Source organism: Ascaphus truei, chromosome 1 (assembly GCF_040206685.1).
Source record: "Ascaphus truei isolate aAscTru1 chromosome 1, aAscTru1.hap1, whole genome shotgun sequence".
NCBI classification, from domain to species: domain Eukaryota; kingdom Metazoa; phylum Chordata; class Amphibia; order Anura; family Ascaphidae; genus Ascaphus; species Ascaphus truei.
This window is the reverse complement of record NC_134483.1, coordinates 503962401-503977561: the sequence shown is the minus strand read 5'-3', so window position 1 is coordinate 503977561 and position 15161 is coordinate 503962401. Positions and strand designations below refer to the sequence as shown.

Below are 15161 nucleotides of genomic sequence, written 5' to 3'. Positions count from 1 at the left end.
TTGTACCTGCTGGTACTTTATCAAGGAGTGATATGTTCACCCTATGCCAGCCTTTAAATACTCTGCAAGCTATCCCAATTTGCGCCAAAAATGACACTCTGATGGACACACGCAGTCAGTCTGCGCACCCCCCCAGTTTGCGCACCCCTGTCCTAGGCTACTCTATGTACACGCTTCACATTTTTAATGCAGTATTTTATTCATTTCTTGCACCCTTCTGTTTATCTCTATATGAGAGGAGTAGTGCTTCAGGTTTGATTCTATATCATCCTGCAGTTATAGGATAAGGGGTATAAGTGGGAGTTGTTAGACCAGTACAGGGACACACTACCAGGTCAACTTCTTCTACTAACCAGGAGTTTATCTCCAGTAGACCCCACTGTATATCATATCACAGGGGCAGCAATTAATTAACTACAATATGGTTTTAATGTTGTTTGTTTATAGCACGTTTGTAATCAATGTGAATTAGATCCTCCATTACCAATCCTATCTACATTATCTGTTATATCATTACTCACTAAAGGGTTTTAATTTATAATTATTCATATTACACTAGCGTGAGTGCATTCTAACTGAATTTCTTCCCGTTTCATTGTTTATGTTTGACACCATACACTGTTCTTTCTTTTGTTATTTTTCTATATCATATTGTGCACTTATATCTGAGGACCAGCGCCCAGGAGGACTGTTGTTTACTACGTTTGTTTGAAGGATGTGGACAATCCGTGAGTTCTCCAGGCTGCAGGACTTTCACATTGAGGTTGTTTAATACACCTCGAGTCGTCACCTTTTGATTCTGCATTTCTATGTATGTAAAGTTAATTACTGTAATTAATCTCATTAATCTCATTACTACTGTGGGGCTAAGCGCAGGAATTTGTGTAATATCCTGTTTCTTCTCTGGAGATTTACTTCCATACTGCTTTTTTCCTTGCAGCCTTCTGGACCTCTGTGGTTCTGTTGTTCCCTAGCCTCATACTTAACATTAACCCCTTTTGTGCAGGAATGCAACACACCAGGTCATATTCAGTCTCTGTTATGGGGGTTCCACAGTCCAAAGTCCAGCAGCGACAGTTAAGCTTATGCTAACGAGATATACAATGGCTGCATATTTGGCATATAATTAGTTCTTTGGATATGCATTAACGTCAGCGAAAATAACATCCATCACTGTTAGCAGAGCTTTGTGGAGCCAGCCTCATAGTTTTATTGGTACAACTCATTCATTTAAGACGGCTTGTTTCTAAAAACTTATTTTATCTTAAAAGACATAGGAAAACTGTAGTTAAATAAATATAACAGTATAAACAGAGGGGCCAGAATCAGATCACATCGATTTCCCATTTCCAGATAAGGAGGATATAATACAGACGATTTTAGATACTCATAAACATGTGTAAACAACTGATGAAATTATCATTAAACAGTCAACCCATCCCAATGAATTTGTATAGATTAAAAAAAAACTCAGATCTCAGATACGCTACCACGCAGTTATCAGCAAAGGGGGAAATAGAGCGTAATATCGGAGTGTTTATTATATGCTGGCCCCAGCTGAGGGTGAATATGTATTGGGTACATAAAATACCTTATCTATGCATCTACAGTCTGCTATCCCATAAGATGCACACTGTGCAGTACCAGAAGGTGTCTTCACAGAGATATTTTATTTAAATCTGTGTTTCTTAATCCTTTTATTAGATACCAGCCACACCGAGTTTTACAAAGCGCTAATGCACATGCACACGGGTGAATACACTTGGCACATAAAACTCTGATTTAAATCATGCCATGTGTGCTGCCAGACACCTCTTGCAGTTTGTCTTCTTGTCATCCCTGACAGCTTGGAGAAATACAGATCTAGGAGACTTCATTATTCCCCCCAAAATAACTCAGCACGCCCAGGCATGGTTCAGAATACCATAGTTTCAATTGTATTTAATGGTAATGTTGGTGCAGGATACTGCAGTATTCCTAATGTACCACAAAAGAGAGAACAACAAAGCCTGCACCATCTTTATCTACATCACTTAGATTGTAAGCTCTCTGGGGCAGGGTTTATTATTCCTTTCGTCTACTTTTATGTTTGATGGATTTATTGTAATATACAGTATTTCCCCCTACTGTTTTGTAATGTCTATTTTGTAAAGCACTGCGCTACATAAATAAACATACGTAATATAAATGAAAATATACATTAATATATACTGTACATACATACATCACGAAGGAAACTAAACTAAATTGTAAATATTGGGCCATATTTACTAAGCAATGCCATTAGATTCGATTACTCCAGCACCGGAAATAATTTGACCAGTGCATTCAAGTGGATGAGCCATAATGTGTCCTGCAGAGCTACAAGGTGTCTTTTGAAATAGCGCTGCTTAGTAGATATAGGTGAATATGCATACTAACCAACATTTGAAAACCCTGCACAATGATATCTATTAGGAAATCATCTACCTATCTCTTTCTTACTTATTCAAACCTTTACATAAATAGGGAGCGTTGACCTGCATGTGATTTGCACCGTTTTTCAGAATGCTGAAAAATGATAATTGATTACATTTCTTTCTAAAATAACAGCATTATGTATATGTTCCAATGATGTGGGCCTTATTTGGACAAACTGATAACATGTGACATTACGATAGAACCCTCAGTTGCTGCCATGACACAAGCACTCCACCTGTAAACCAACTTTTAAAAGTCAGCATGATATCGAATTAGATCCTCAGTATGGTTTCCTCAAGGACTCTGGTGTATGATGCGAGTGGATTTATTGTATGAACTTTTTTTCCTTTCAAATTCTGTCCGCACTTTCAGTACTGTGCTGGTGAAGTCCAGTGATAGGCAGAAGGAAAAAACGAATGGCGCACAGCCAGGGAGCCAGGTGTAGAGTAAAACTGCTTCTTTATTTGCGCCATTCGTTTTTTCCTTCTGCCTATCACTGGACTTCGGATCCCTCATGGCTGGCACGCCTTTCCATCACCCCTGGAGATGACGTGAGTGGGTTCTTCATGGTGTTTAGACTCTTATGGTTAAGTTTAACAGCTGTTATTGAGGACTTACAAGTCTATATATTCACCACCCACTCCCACTGGTATCTCCAGGGTTAAATGTTTATCACTCACTGAACTGAACAGAGTCGTCCTGGGTTTGAGCACCCTATATTTTCTTTATTAACTGTGCTGGTGAAGACCTGCTTGTTCCATGTACAAGAGATATGTAAGCCGCAACATAGGATAAAGTATCTGTCGTCTACATTTAGCATGAGTTGAACTCGATGGACGTATGTCTTTTTTCAACCTCATCTACTATGTAACATCATCTGCTTTTCTATTGTCCACCGGAGCAGTCAAATTGTCTCCTGGTCTCCCCCGGGCTCACCACTCAAGAACCAGTGGCTCAACTGATATCAGGGGTTTAGCTGGGATTGCTGCTTTAATGTAACTTATATACAGTAGATCATCATCGTCCTACATAGGTAATAGATTGGAGTTCTGTCATATGGGCACCCATGGAAGTATCAAGGTAAAGAAGGGAATCCGGACAAAGCAAATTGGGATGCCCCAAAGTGGTGGGGACTGGGGGATAATATGCAACAAAATGGGTGCTACAGGTAGAAAACCTAGTCGGGGAAACAGCATAGAAAGCAATGGGGGGCCAAGCACACACAAGCAAAAAAGGCACAAAAAAAAGAGTTACTTCTAAAAGATAATTTATTGACTGTGATAGTCAAACGCATTCAACGTTTCGGTGCTAAGTACCTTCATCAGGGATGGACACCGAAACAAAGGATACGTTCCCATTTTTTGCTGGTGTGCTCGGTCCCCCTTTGCTTTCTCACCCATGGAAGTAGACACCATATTTCAAAGTCACAGAAGACTTAATTTGATATATTTATCTTTAGTAAGGAATTAGTTCCACAATTTTCAAATAATTCTTGGGCAGGTATAGAACGTTTTGGTTAACCAGTGACAAGTGGCACCAGTGTCTTGTACCCCTCCTTAAAATAATCTCTTGGGTCAAAATGCCATTAATAATTACAGTAGAAGTTTGATTAGAGTTTAATTTTTATATATAGGTTGTCAAAAAAATCCCTCAGCTACACCAAAGCTCCTTAACTTGGTAAATACTTTAGCTTTTGTGTGATACGGCTGCAAATTCAGTCACTTATATGCAATGTAATGTCTAGGGACATAAAGACCTTAAATATGTTGTTTTTTTACGGGATTTTCATGCTCTGTGATTATCGCAATACACTACCCTAAGGAGAAAAATAATCACACCGGCAGCTTGGGGAAAATGTGAATTATACTCTACATGTTTTTGCATCTGTTTTTCTGTCTCGTTCACATTATAATTAGCAGCATAGAATTCCTGCCATTTGCGACACACAGATTTAACAGATGAGGAAAGGAGGTGTGAAAGATGATAAAATGGTAATTGCCATGTGCACATCAGACATCGACTAAAGCTTCTGACATGAAAATTGCAGAAATTACAGAGTTAACACAAATTAAGGAGGCTTGTCAGAAAGTACTTTAAGGCACTCCATGTAATGTCTGTCATGATGTAACGCAGAAGTCTTCCATAAAAAATATGGGGGGTGGGGGGAGTTGGGTGGCAGGAATCCAGACAATCTAAAAGTTACTTTCTGTGTGTAAAATATAAACTAATTTGTTGTACTCGCACCAGCTAGGCAGTATTTTCTCATTGGCAATGAAAAAAGAAAATGGCATGCAAATTAAATGCAGCCTGGATGAGGATACTGGGAGTTATTTGCTTTTCTCCCCCTTTTTATACATAGTGGACAAAACGCGTTAGGGCTGTTTGTTACCTGAACCGTTGTTCACTACTTATTAGTATCCCTATACCCACCGGCTATTCAAGTTCTATTTGCTATTTGTTTTACTTTTTTAATCACAGGGGAGCTGCAGCAACGTGGACATCTTAGCTGATAGCACTCATCTCTCTAGCGCAGAGGGGAGAGGCTCTATACGTAGCTTCAGAGACCTGCTGGTATGGGGTTCCTTAAATCACAGCTGATCGCTGCCAGGGAACCCCCGTCACATCATTGTTGAGTGTGACATCCTCATTTCAGCGTTTTGTTACCTCCAGTCACAGCTGCTTGTGGTGTGGATGCCCCGGTCAGATCCTTTAAATTGTCTGCACGGAGAAGAGAGGCTATTACAGCTTTGGAGACCTGCATTGGGTGGATTTCCCAAATTACACCCGATTAGTGTTTGGGGATACTTCCTTTATCTGTGATACACTCACACTTTCAGTGTTTTCTCTTGCTAGATCTGGCACTTCTCTACAATATTTTCAATATCACCACGAGAGTGACTGAGTGTTCATCCATCTCATGAAATCCTCCCACAGTTCAGTGGTAACAGTATTACATTCTTGACTTTTTTTCTAAGAACTTGATATTTGAATGTTTTATCCTGATTCTGACTTTTTAATCACCCTTTTTAATTAAATTCATCTGTACCTCGGAGCATGCGCTTCTTCTCCCATTTTCTACTTTCTAACCAACTGAAGCTGCTCAGTCTCCACTTTTTGTTATTCAAAGTTGATGTTATCGTTTTGTTATTGACTAATTAGACACACTTTTTTAACACTTCTTTAATAAGATTGTTTGCAGCATTTGAACTATATATGGTAACATTTGTATGAATGTTTTATATTCACCATCAGATATTTTGTATTATGAAACTTTTTTTATATTAAGGTTAGTGACACCTAATAGTTAATTTTAGTCCAGCACTAATTCACTTGACGCACACAACAGGTGAGCACTGTTGCACTCATTTGTTCTATTTTCCATATATATATATATATATATATATATATATATATATATATATATATATATATATTGTTGGCGGACGCTCACAGAGGTACACAATGGAGACTTTTATAAGGTGAAATTATAACGAGGCTTTATTTTGCCTTTTCCTTAACATCAGGAAACCATCCAAACAAGGGGGAAACAAAGCTTCTATTCACTTGGGAGTGGTTCTAGTGAAATACTATGCAATTCACAACTCCCTTAGTTAAGCATGTCTCCCAGCCGCAAACACATAGCATGAAATGAACAGATATAAAAAGTCTTGTTAATAAAAGTCTTATCTGTTAGCTGGCTGCTCTAGGGGAAGCTTCTCTGCTCTCCTGTAACCGCACCCGTGTGTGCACAGAAAATGTCAGCATCCAGGTTTAGAAGTCTTATTTGTCAGCTCCAGAGATCTGTGTTCTCTTGGTCAGTCTCTCCTGGGAGCCTCAAGGACCTCTGCTCTGTCTCCAAAGTTCAGCTCACACGTGAAAACTTCCGTTTGCTTTACACCATTTACTTGCTAGGTGCAATCCCTCCGCTTCAGCAACAGAATTTGGTTTTCTGCTTGAGTTCAGTAATTTTCAGTCTCATCTTTGGGTATTATGACATTCACACTTCACACTTTGGGTGTCTGTTTTGCTGCCAAGATATATAGGCAGACTTTTTTTTACTTGCAGAAAAAAAAACATTCTTTGCAGTGGAATATTTCTTTCACTCCCGGCAGGGTGACTCAACACTCAGCAATTGGCTTTGGAATACCTTTTACACAGTTCAGCAATCCCCTTTTCCCCTGTAGGGCAATTTTACACTCAGCATTTGTTTGCTAAAAAATCCCTTGGTTCAGCACAGTCTTACATCAATTTTCACACTTTTCTGCATATACTCCATTCACAGCTGGTAGTCCTATGCGTTGTGGCAACCTTTATTTTGCGAAATCAGTACCGCTCGTGGGTCACCATCTGTATTCACTGCTTCAGCGAAACTTTTGAAAACAACAAACACCTATCCCTTTTTAAGGGCTGTTTCACTTCTTGAACCCTGACAATGGCTGGAAGGCAAAACCCTTATTTCAATGACCATATTACACTTTGTGATAGGCAAATAAGGTTTAGCTGCTTCAGCAGTCTCTCTCCTCTTGGGATTGGGGAAAAGAGTCCATCTGTGGTTTTGTAGGTTTCAGTGCAGTGGTGTGTATCACTTTAACTCTGGTCTCTGCTGCATGAGTTTTTTTTTTTTTTTAAGTTGCTCAGACTGTTTGTAGGCAAAAAGCATAAAAAAAAATTCACAGAAAAAATCTCCGGTCCTTTCTAACTTCAAAGACGACCTCACGTCCCACTTCGGACACATATGTAGGCGGACGCTCACAGAGGTACACAATGGAGACTTTTATAAGGTGAAATTATAACGAGGCTTTATTGTGCCTTTTCCTTAACATCAGGAAACCATCCAAACAAGGGGGAAACAAAGCTTCTATTCACTTGGGAGTGGTTCTAGTGAAATACTATGCAATTCACAACTCCCTTAGTTAAGCATGTCTCCCAGCCCCAAACACATAGCATGAAATGAACAGATATAAAAAGTCTTGTTAATAAAAGTCTTATCTGTTAGCTGGCTGCTGTAGGGGAAGCTTCTCTGCTCTCCTGGAACCGTACCCGTGTGTGCACAGAAAATGTCAGCATCCAGGTTTAGAAGTCTTATTTGTCAGCTCCAGAGATCTGTGTTCTCTTGGTCAGTCTCTCCTGGGAGACTCAAGAACCTCTGCTCTGTCTCCAAAGTTCAGCTCACACGTGAGCTAAGGAGTCTCCCTTCCTGTCTCAAAAGGACAGGCTTTTGTAAGCAATCTAATCAGGCAGGTGGTGTTTGTTAATTGACTACCAGCAGTTAACCACCACACTGCTGGATTAGAGGCACATTACCTGAACAGGGATAACTCCCCTGTTACATAGATATATATATATATATATGTAGAGGTATCAGTACCGTGTTAGCCAAGATTAATAATCAAAAATGAATAGACGATACCGTTCTGTGGCTAACGAAATGGTTTTATTTGTGCGAGCTTTCGAGATACAGTGATCTCTTCTTCCGGCGATGTTACAATGAATAAAGCATGCAAGTGTTTTATTTAAAAACAGTGCATCTTGGAATGTTATCGGTGACTGAAACCTAACACCCCCCCTGTTTAGTATGCGATTTATGACTTGAGGTGTTAAATAGTCCCTGAATGTTAGTGATGTAAGAGTGTGTGTATGTGTGTATGTATGTAAATATAAATTTATAAAGCGCCCACAGTGTTTACAGTGCTTTACAAAAGGTGTGTGTAGAGTGGGAGTGTATATCAATGGTGTGGGTAGGTGTGGAAATGTAAGAGGGTGTTACATTACTAAAAGTGTGTGTAGATACTATGTGGTCCCTATTGGTATATAGGGATGGAATTACATAGAGTAATGTGTAAGAGACAGCTGTGTGTGCTATATATATATATAAACACTTGGAACTCTGATCTCTACCCCCCTTCCCACCCTCCCTCTCTCTCTCCATGCGTAAGTCTAACTTCACATGTCACTAAGCCTATGCTGATGAGATAACTAATGGCTGCAGTTTTTGCACATATTTAGCTATGTGGATTGGCGTTAACCTTAGGGAACATAACGTCTGTTACTGATTTTGATAAGATTTTATGTGCCCTGAGTTAATAGAGCTTTGTGTATCTGGGCCTTATAGTTTACCACTTATACGTTGATACTTTTGCATGTAGAGCCACGATGGCGACTGCACCCCTGAGATTAAGAGACGGTTGGCACTTGGAAGAAATGGGATGATCAGTATGAACAACATCTGGAAGAGTAAAGACATCAGCTTGGCAACTAAATGCAGATTGATCAGTGTGATCGTTTTCCCAATAGCAACATATGGCTGCAAAACCTGGACTCTGGGAAAGGCAGACAGGCGAAAGATCGATGCATTTGAATTGTGGTGCTGGAGACGTCTGCTACGCATTCTGTGGACAGCCAGAATAACGAACCAAGCAGTCCTGGATGGAGCAAACCGATAATCTCGTTGGAGGCCAAAATAACAAAGCAAAAGCTCTCCTACTTTGGTCACATCATGCAAAGCAAGTCACTTGAGAAGGACTTCATGCTTGGAATGATCGGTGGCAAAAGAGGAAGAGGCCGCCCAAGAACTCGCTGGCTAGATACCATCAAGAAAGATACTGGACTGACCATAGCAGAATTGGAAGAAGCCGTGAGAGATCGGAAGACACTGAGCACACTGATCCATAGAGAGGCCGAGAGTCGTACTCGACTGAACGGATAGAGAGAGAGAACCAATAATTGTGAGAAATAGTTCACAAATAATGAATGTGGAAAATATTATAGGAACACCAACAGAAAGAGTAAAACATTGAGAAGAAAAGGAACAATTATTAAGAAAGGATACAAATCAGTGAGAATGATACCAGAATAAAGCAGAAATACAGTGCCCTTTTGACTATTCACATTAGACAGTCTAGTATGCTGCTACTCACAGTGCTTATCACATCTCTTGAGATCAGGAGGTTATATTAATAATATTCTTCAAAGGGCAGTCAGTATTTCCAATATTAGGAAAGCTAATATTACTGTAGAATTAAAGCTAGTACTGTAGGTAGTGAAGAAAGCAACATCACGTGACTGATGTTTTTTTTAAAGACAATTAAGATACCTGAAAGGAAGTGCCATTGGTGTGAATATTAGCTTGCTTTGTTTGACCTTGAAATGAAACAAATTATCAGAATAAAAGTCTTCTGGACACCATGAGTTTTATCTACTAGCTATTTGTGCTTACATAAATATTTGCGGACGTTTGCTATCCAGCCTGAAATGCGACATCACATTTTGATGAAGGTTAATCCATGTTCAAAATCTTATGATATGTCCTTTATTTGTATCTTTATTCACAGTTTATGAGGAACCAGAAGACCCTAGCAACAGATCATTTTTTTCAGAAATCATCTCTTCAGTTTCTGATGTCAAATTTAGCCACAGTGGACGTTATATGCTCACAAGGGATTACCTCACGGTCAGAGTTTGGGATCTGAACATGGAAACCAGGCCTATTGAAACATACCAGGTAATATAATACTCTTGCCAATATTACCATTTCCTTCAAACACTGAAGAACAGTGAGAAACCATAGAACAGGGGTGCGCAAACATGGGGTGTGCGCCCCCGGCGAAATTTTCTTGGGGGGGCAGTTACAGAGGCCCACGCTTCCCTGACGGCATTTAAATTAAATGCTGGGGATTGCACGAGGCCTCTGGAACTTTACTTACCATAACTTTCCAGCGCCGCATCGCCATAGCAACCCGAAATTATGCTGCGGGTCACGTAAGGTCACATGATCCCGTGGTGTAATTTGACGCCGGAGCCGAGGGTGGAGGGGGGGGCGCAGGCAGGGGGGCGCAGGGAGAAGAGTATGCGCACCCCTGCCATAGAACATGTCATGTGAAGTTGCATTTTAGCTACTTGCATATTACAACATTACAGTATATATATTTTTTTCATTTGAGGAATCAGATTTTTTATCGGTTTCACAAATCTACAGCAAGGTTATTGTGGGCTTAAAGTTGACAAACTATCCACCTTACACATTACACTCACATGGATATTTACACACCTCACACATAGGGCTGCCGACAGATTTTCTGGGGCCAAGGAGTAGAGTTTCGACTTGGCCCCCTCCCTACTTTCACACCTTGCAAGTCACCTCCTCTTTTCCCCCCTTTTCCATTTATTTCTCTCACTCTTCCTCACTCTCTCTAACTCACCACAACTCTTTCACTCCCCCCATCTCCCTCTTCCATCGCCTCTCTCATCTCACACTCCCCCACCCTCCGCTATTACTTAATTACCCCACTCACACTCAATACCACTTCCTCAATACCCCGGTCCTCACACTCAATCACTCTCTCCTCACACTCATTCCTCCCCCAGCCACACACACACACACACACACACACACACACACACACACACACACACACACACACACACACACACACACACACACACACACACACACACACACAATCCCCACACAAAAGACAATACCCCCCTCATCACACAAAATACAATTCTCCCTTTCCCACACAAAATAAATACAATACCCTCCCCACAAAAAATAAATACAATACTACCCTCCCCACACAAAATAAATACAATACTCCCTTCCCCACACAAAATAAATACAATAATCCCCTCCCCCACAAAATAAATACAATACTCCCCTCCCCCACAAAATAAATACAATACTCCCTTCCCAACACAAAATAAATACAATACTCCCCTCCCCCACAAAATAAATACAATACTCCCCCCCCACACAAAATAAATACAAAACCCTCTCCCTTGCCACACAAAATAAATACAAAACCCTCTCCCTTGCCACACAAAATAAATACAAAACCCTGTCCCCCGCCACACAAAATAAATACAATACCCCCTCCCACACAAAATACATACAATACCCCTCTTCCCCACACAAAATACAATACCCTCTTCCCCACAGAAAATACAATACCCCTCCTCCCACACAAAACTTGAATACCTCCCCTCAAAAAATACAATTCTCCCCCTCCACACACCCAATACAATAATACTACGCACAACATGAAAAACAACCCCCCCTCCCCCTCTCTGCATACACAAACTTAATGAAAACAAGAAAACGAGCGCAAAAAATACTGTGAATATAACTAGGATACTTATAGTCCCAATTCAAAGATGTAGGCAGAAACTGGTGGGTGCAGCAGAGGGTGATAAGTGGGTTCTTCAACCACTAGGGATGGCGTGGAGTAGGAGGATCCAATGCGCACTCACATCCAGATGATATAGAAATAAAAGCGAAAACACAATAGTGTAATTCTGTATATATTCGGTATAAATAAAGATGGTAATGCACTCACATTAAGTAAGATAAAGCAGGCATCTCGGTTAATCAGTTTAACCAAACTGTAGCAGAGAAAAGTCAGGAGTCAGGGTACTTCTTATATGGTCTCTGATGGCAGGATATTCCCAATTTGTCACAGGCTCACAGGCAGCAGGATATTATGCAGATATAGAGAAATAAACACACATAGTGTAATACTGTATATATAGATATAAATTCTATAACCATATAGTGTATCAACTCACATTGTGTGTATAGGGAATACGCCTTTAGGTTGTTAAAGTAACCAATTCTTATATGGTCTCTGACGGCAGGATATTCCCAATTTCTCCCAGGCTCACAGGCAGCAGGATATTATGCGGATATTGTGTGTATAAGTAATACACCTTTAGGTTGTTAAAGTAACCAACTTTGGATGTCGTCTGGAATCACAGGGGAAATCCCAAGCAAAAAAGAGGAAAAGGATGCGGGAAAAGGTAGAACAAACTTTATACAGATAAAAAAGCACTTACAGAGCTGAATACAAAAAAAGAACCCAAGGTAGTCCAAAACCTGTAACCCCACTCTCAGTAAAACCTAGTGTTGGCCATGCACCCGGGAATACCACACTGAGGGGGTACAGCGCTTCAGACAACTCCTCAAAGTCTATAGATTGTCAGAAGCTGGCTCTAAAAGGTTGCCTCAACGCGTTTCGTCCGAAAAGACTTCTTCAGGGGTCTTTGTGGGGTCCTGCTATCCTTTTCCTGCTTTATACATTCAAATTTGCGCCTTTTTTGCGGTTTTTTTTTTGGTTCCTCTATTCCTATTGGTCAGGCGCTGCGTGTCAGTGCTGGTGCTGCGTTCCACACATAGGACAGCAGGAAGGTAAAAAAACACACTGGGGCAGCGCTCCCCCAAGTGTGTAATGGCATAAACAGAAATATAACCAATGACTGACAATGAGCATCTGAACATAGATTATAACACAGGGGCAATGCTACCCCCCATGTGTGCAGGCTAGTACACTGACATGCTGGGCGGCAATGACATCCACACTGCCAGTATACTGTTGTGCTGAGCCACAATAACAACCATATTGGGGGTATAATACTAAGATACAAATGTACATAACCCACTCATATGTGATGTGATAGAAAAAACATAGATTAATGTGTAATAATAATGATTAAATACATAGAGGCAGTGCACAGGGGCAGCACTCTCCATTTGTGTACATACAATAAATGGGCATATAATCACTATCTATGAAGTATTGTAATTAATTATATATAATTATCCTTAGGGATATAATAGCTTGAAAAATATACTTATATATATGCAATAAACATAGAATAAAGTGCTATAAGCACCATTTTAGCGATGCTATAATTAATCTAGAATATAAATAGCCCCAAGGATATAATATAGTACACTGAAAACTTTCTAGAAATAGACAATTAAACAACTGTAAAAACACAAGATAAATAATATAAAATATAATATTAAAATGCATTAAAATATAAATATATAGTAAAGATACATATGCATATAAATAACCTAATCTATATTAAAAAAGCATTAAAATCAAAATCAGCATTCAATCCCTTTGGTTGCAAAGTTTTTAGTTCAAAAATCCCAAAATGATTCTCGTTGCGATAGCTGTTGTGTCCTATTCCCACCTCTCCAATGTATTGGTACTTGTTCTATCCCAATATATTTTAAGCCCTCAGAGTTGGAGTGGTGGTATTTTTTAAAATGTAGGGGAACACTATGATTTTCTATCCCTAGATTTATATTTCTTAAGTGTTCAAGAATCCATGGACGGAGGGGGCGTGTAGTTCTCCCTATACATTGTAATCCACACGGACATGTTAACATGTATGTTACACGTGTACTTCTACAATTTATAAATGATTTAATTTTAAAAGATTCTCCTGTGTTAGTAGAACTAATAAAACTGACACTTTGTATTATTTATCTTGTGTTTTTACAGTTGTTTAATTGTCTATTTCTAGAAAGTTTTCAGTGTACTACAGTGGCGGCCGCCTTTAACTTCCTGCGGCCGTTTCCCCGCGATTTTCGAAATCGCGGGCAGATGCGGCATGTTTTCCGCCGGTTTGGGCGCCGCGGGCGCTTTCAATGTTAAGCGCCATTCGCGCTGTCTGGTGGATGCGGCTGACGCGCAGGAAACTCCGTGAGAAACGGAAAACATCCCCGAATTTTTTCGGGGATGTAGGAGGTTAAAAGGGGCCGCGGCTGTATATTATATCCTTGGGGCTATTTATATTCTAGATGTCAGTCATTGGTTATATTTCGGTTTATGCCATTACACACTTGGGGTAGCGCTGCCCCAGTGTGTTTATTTACCTTCCTGCTTTCCTATGTGTGGAACGCAGCACCAGCACTGACACGCAGCGCTCGACCAATACGAATAGAGGATCCAAAAAAAAAAAACGCAAAAAAGGCACGAATTTGAATGTATATAGCAGGACCCCACAAAGACCCCGGAAGAAGTCTTTTCGGACGAAACGCGTTGAGGCAACCTTTTAGAGCCAGCTGCTGACAATCTATAGACTTTGAGGAGTTGTCTGAAGCGCTGGACCCCTCAGTGTGGTATTCCCGGGTGCATGGCCAGCACTAGGTTTTACTGAGAGTGGGGTTACAGGTTTTGGACTACCATGGGTTCTTTTTTTGTATTCAGCTCTGTAAGTGCTTTTTTATCTGTATAAAGTTTGTTCTACCTTTTCCTGTATCCTTTTCCTCTTTTTTGCTTGGGATTTCACGTGTGATTCCAGAAGACATCCAAAGTTGGTTACTTTAACAACCTAAAGGCGTATTACGTATACTCACAATATCCGCATAATATCCTGCTGCCTGTGAGCCTGGGAGAAATTGGGAATATCCTGCCGTCAGAGACCATATAAGAATTGGTTACTTTAACAACCTAAAGGCGTATTACCTATACACACAATGTGAGTTGATACACTATATGGTTATAGAATTTATATCTATATATACAGTATTACACTATGTGTGTTTATTTCTCTATATCCGCATAATATCGTGCTGCCTGTGAGCCTGGGAGAAATTGGGAATATCCTGCCGTCAGGGACCATATAAGAAGTACCCTGACTCCTGACGTTTCCCTACTACAGTTTGGTTAAACTGATTAACCGAGATGCCTGCTTTATCTTACTAAATGTGAGAGCATTACCATCTCTATCTATACCGAATATATACAGAATTACACTATTGTGTTTTCTCTTTTATTTTTATATCATCTGGATGTGAGTGCGCATTGGATCCTCCTACTATACACAAACTTACCTGGCTGCTGGTCTCAGACCTCTGGTGCCCCGGCTCTCCCAAGCTCCTGCGGCCCTCTCTCCCAGGCCAAGTCTTC

The 15161-nt window shown here is 40.3% G+C and overlaps 1 protein-coding gene across 3 annotated transcripts in view; it reads left to right on the top strand.

Annotated features, from left to right (window-relative positions):
* Window positions 1–15161, top strand: part of PPP2R2C (protein phosphatase 2 regulatory subunit Bgamma) — a 214630-nt gene that overhangs the window by 165920 nt on the left and 33549 nt on the right. For all 3 annotated transcript variants that reach the window (XM_075569696.1, XM_075569706.1, XM_075569687.1), the window contains one exon: window positions 9792–9961. In XM_075569696.1, coding sequence (XP_075425811.1) covers window positions 9792–9961 — 170 coding nt within the window. The remainder of the gene's footprint in view (window positions 1–9791; window positions 9962–15161) is intronic.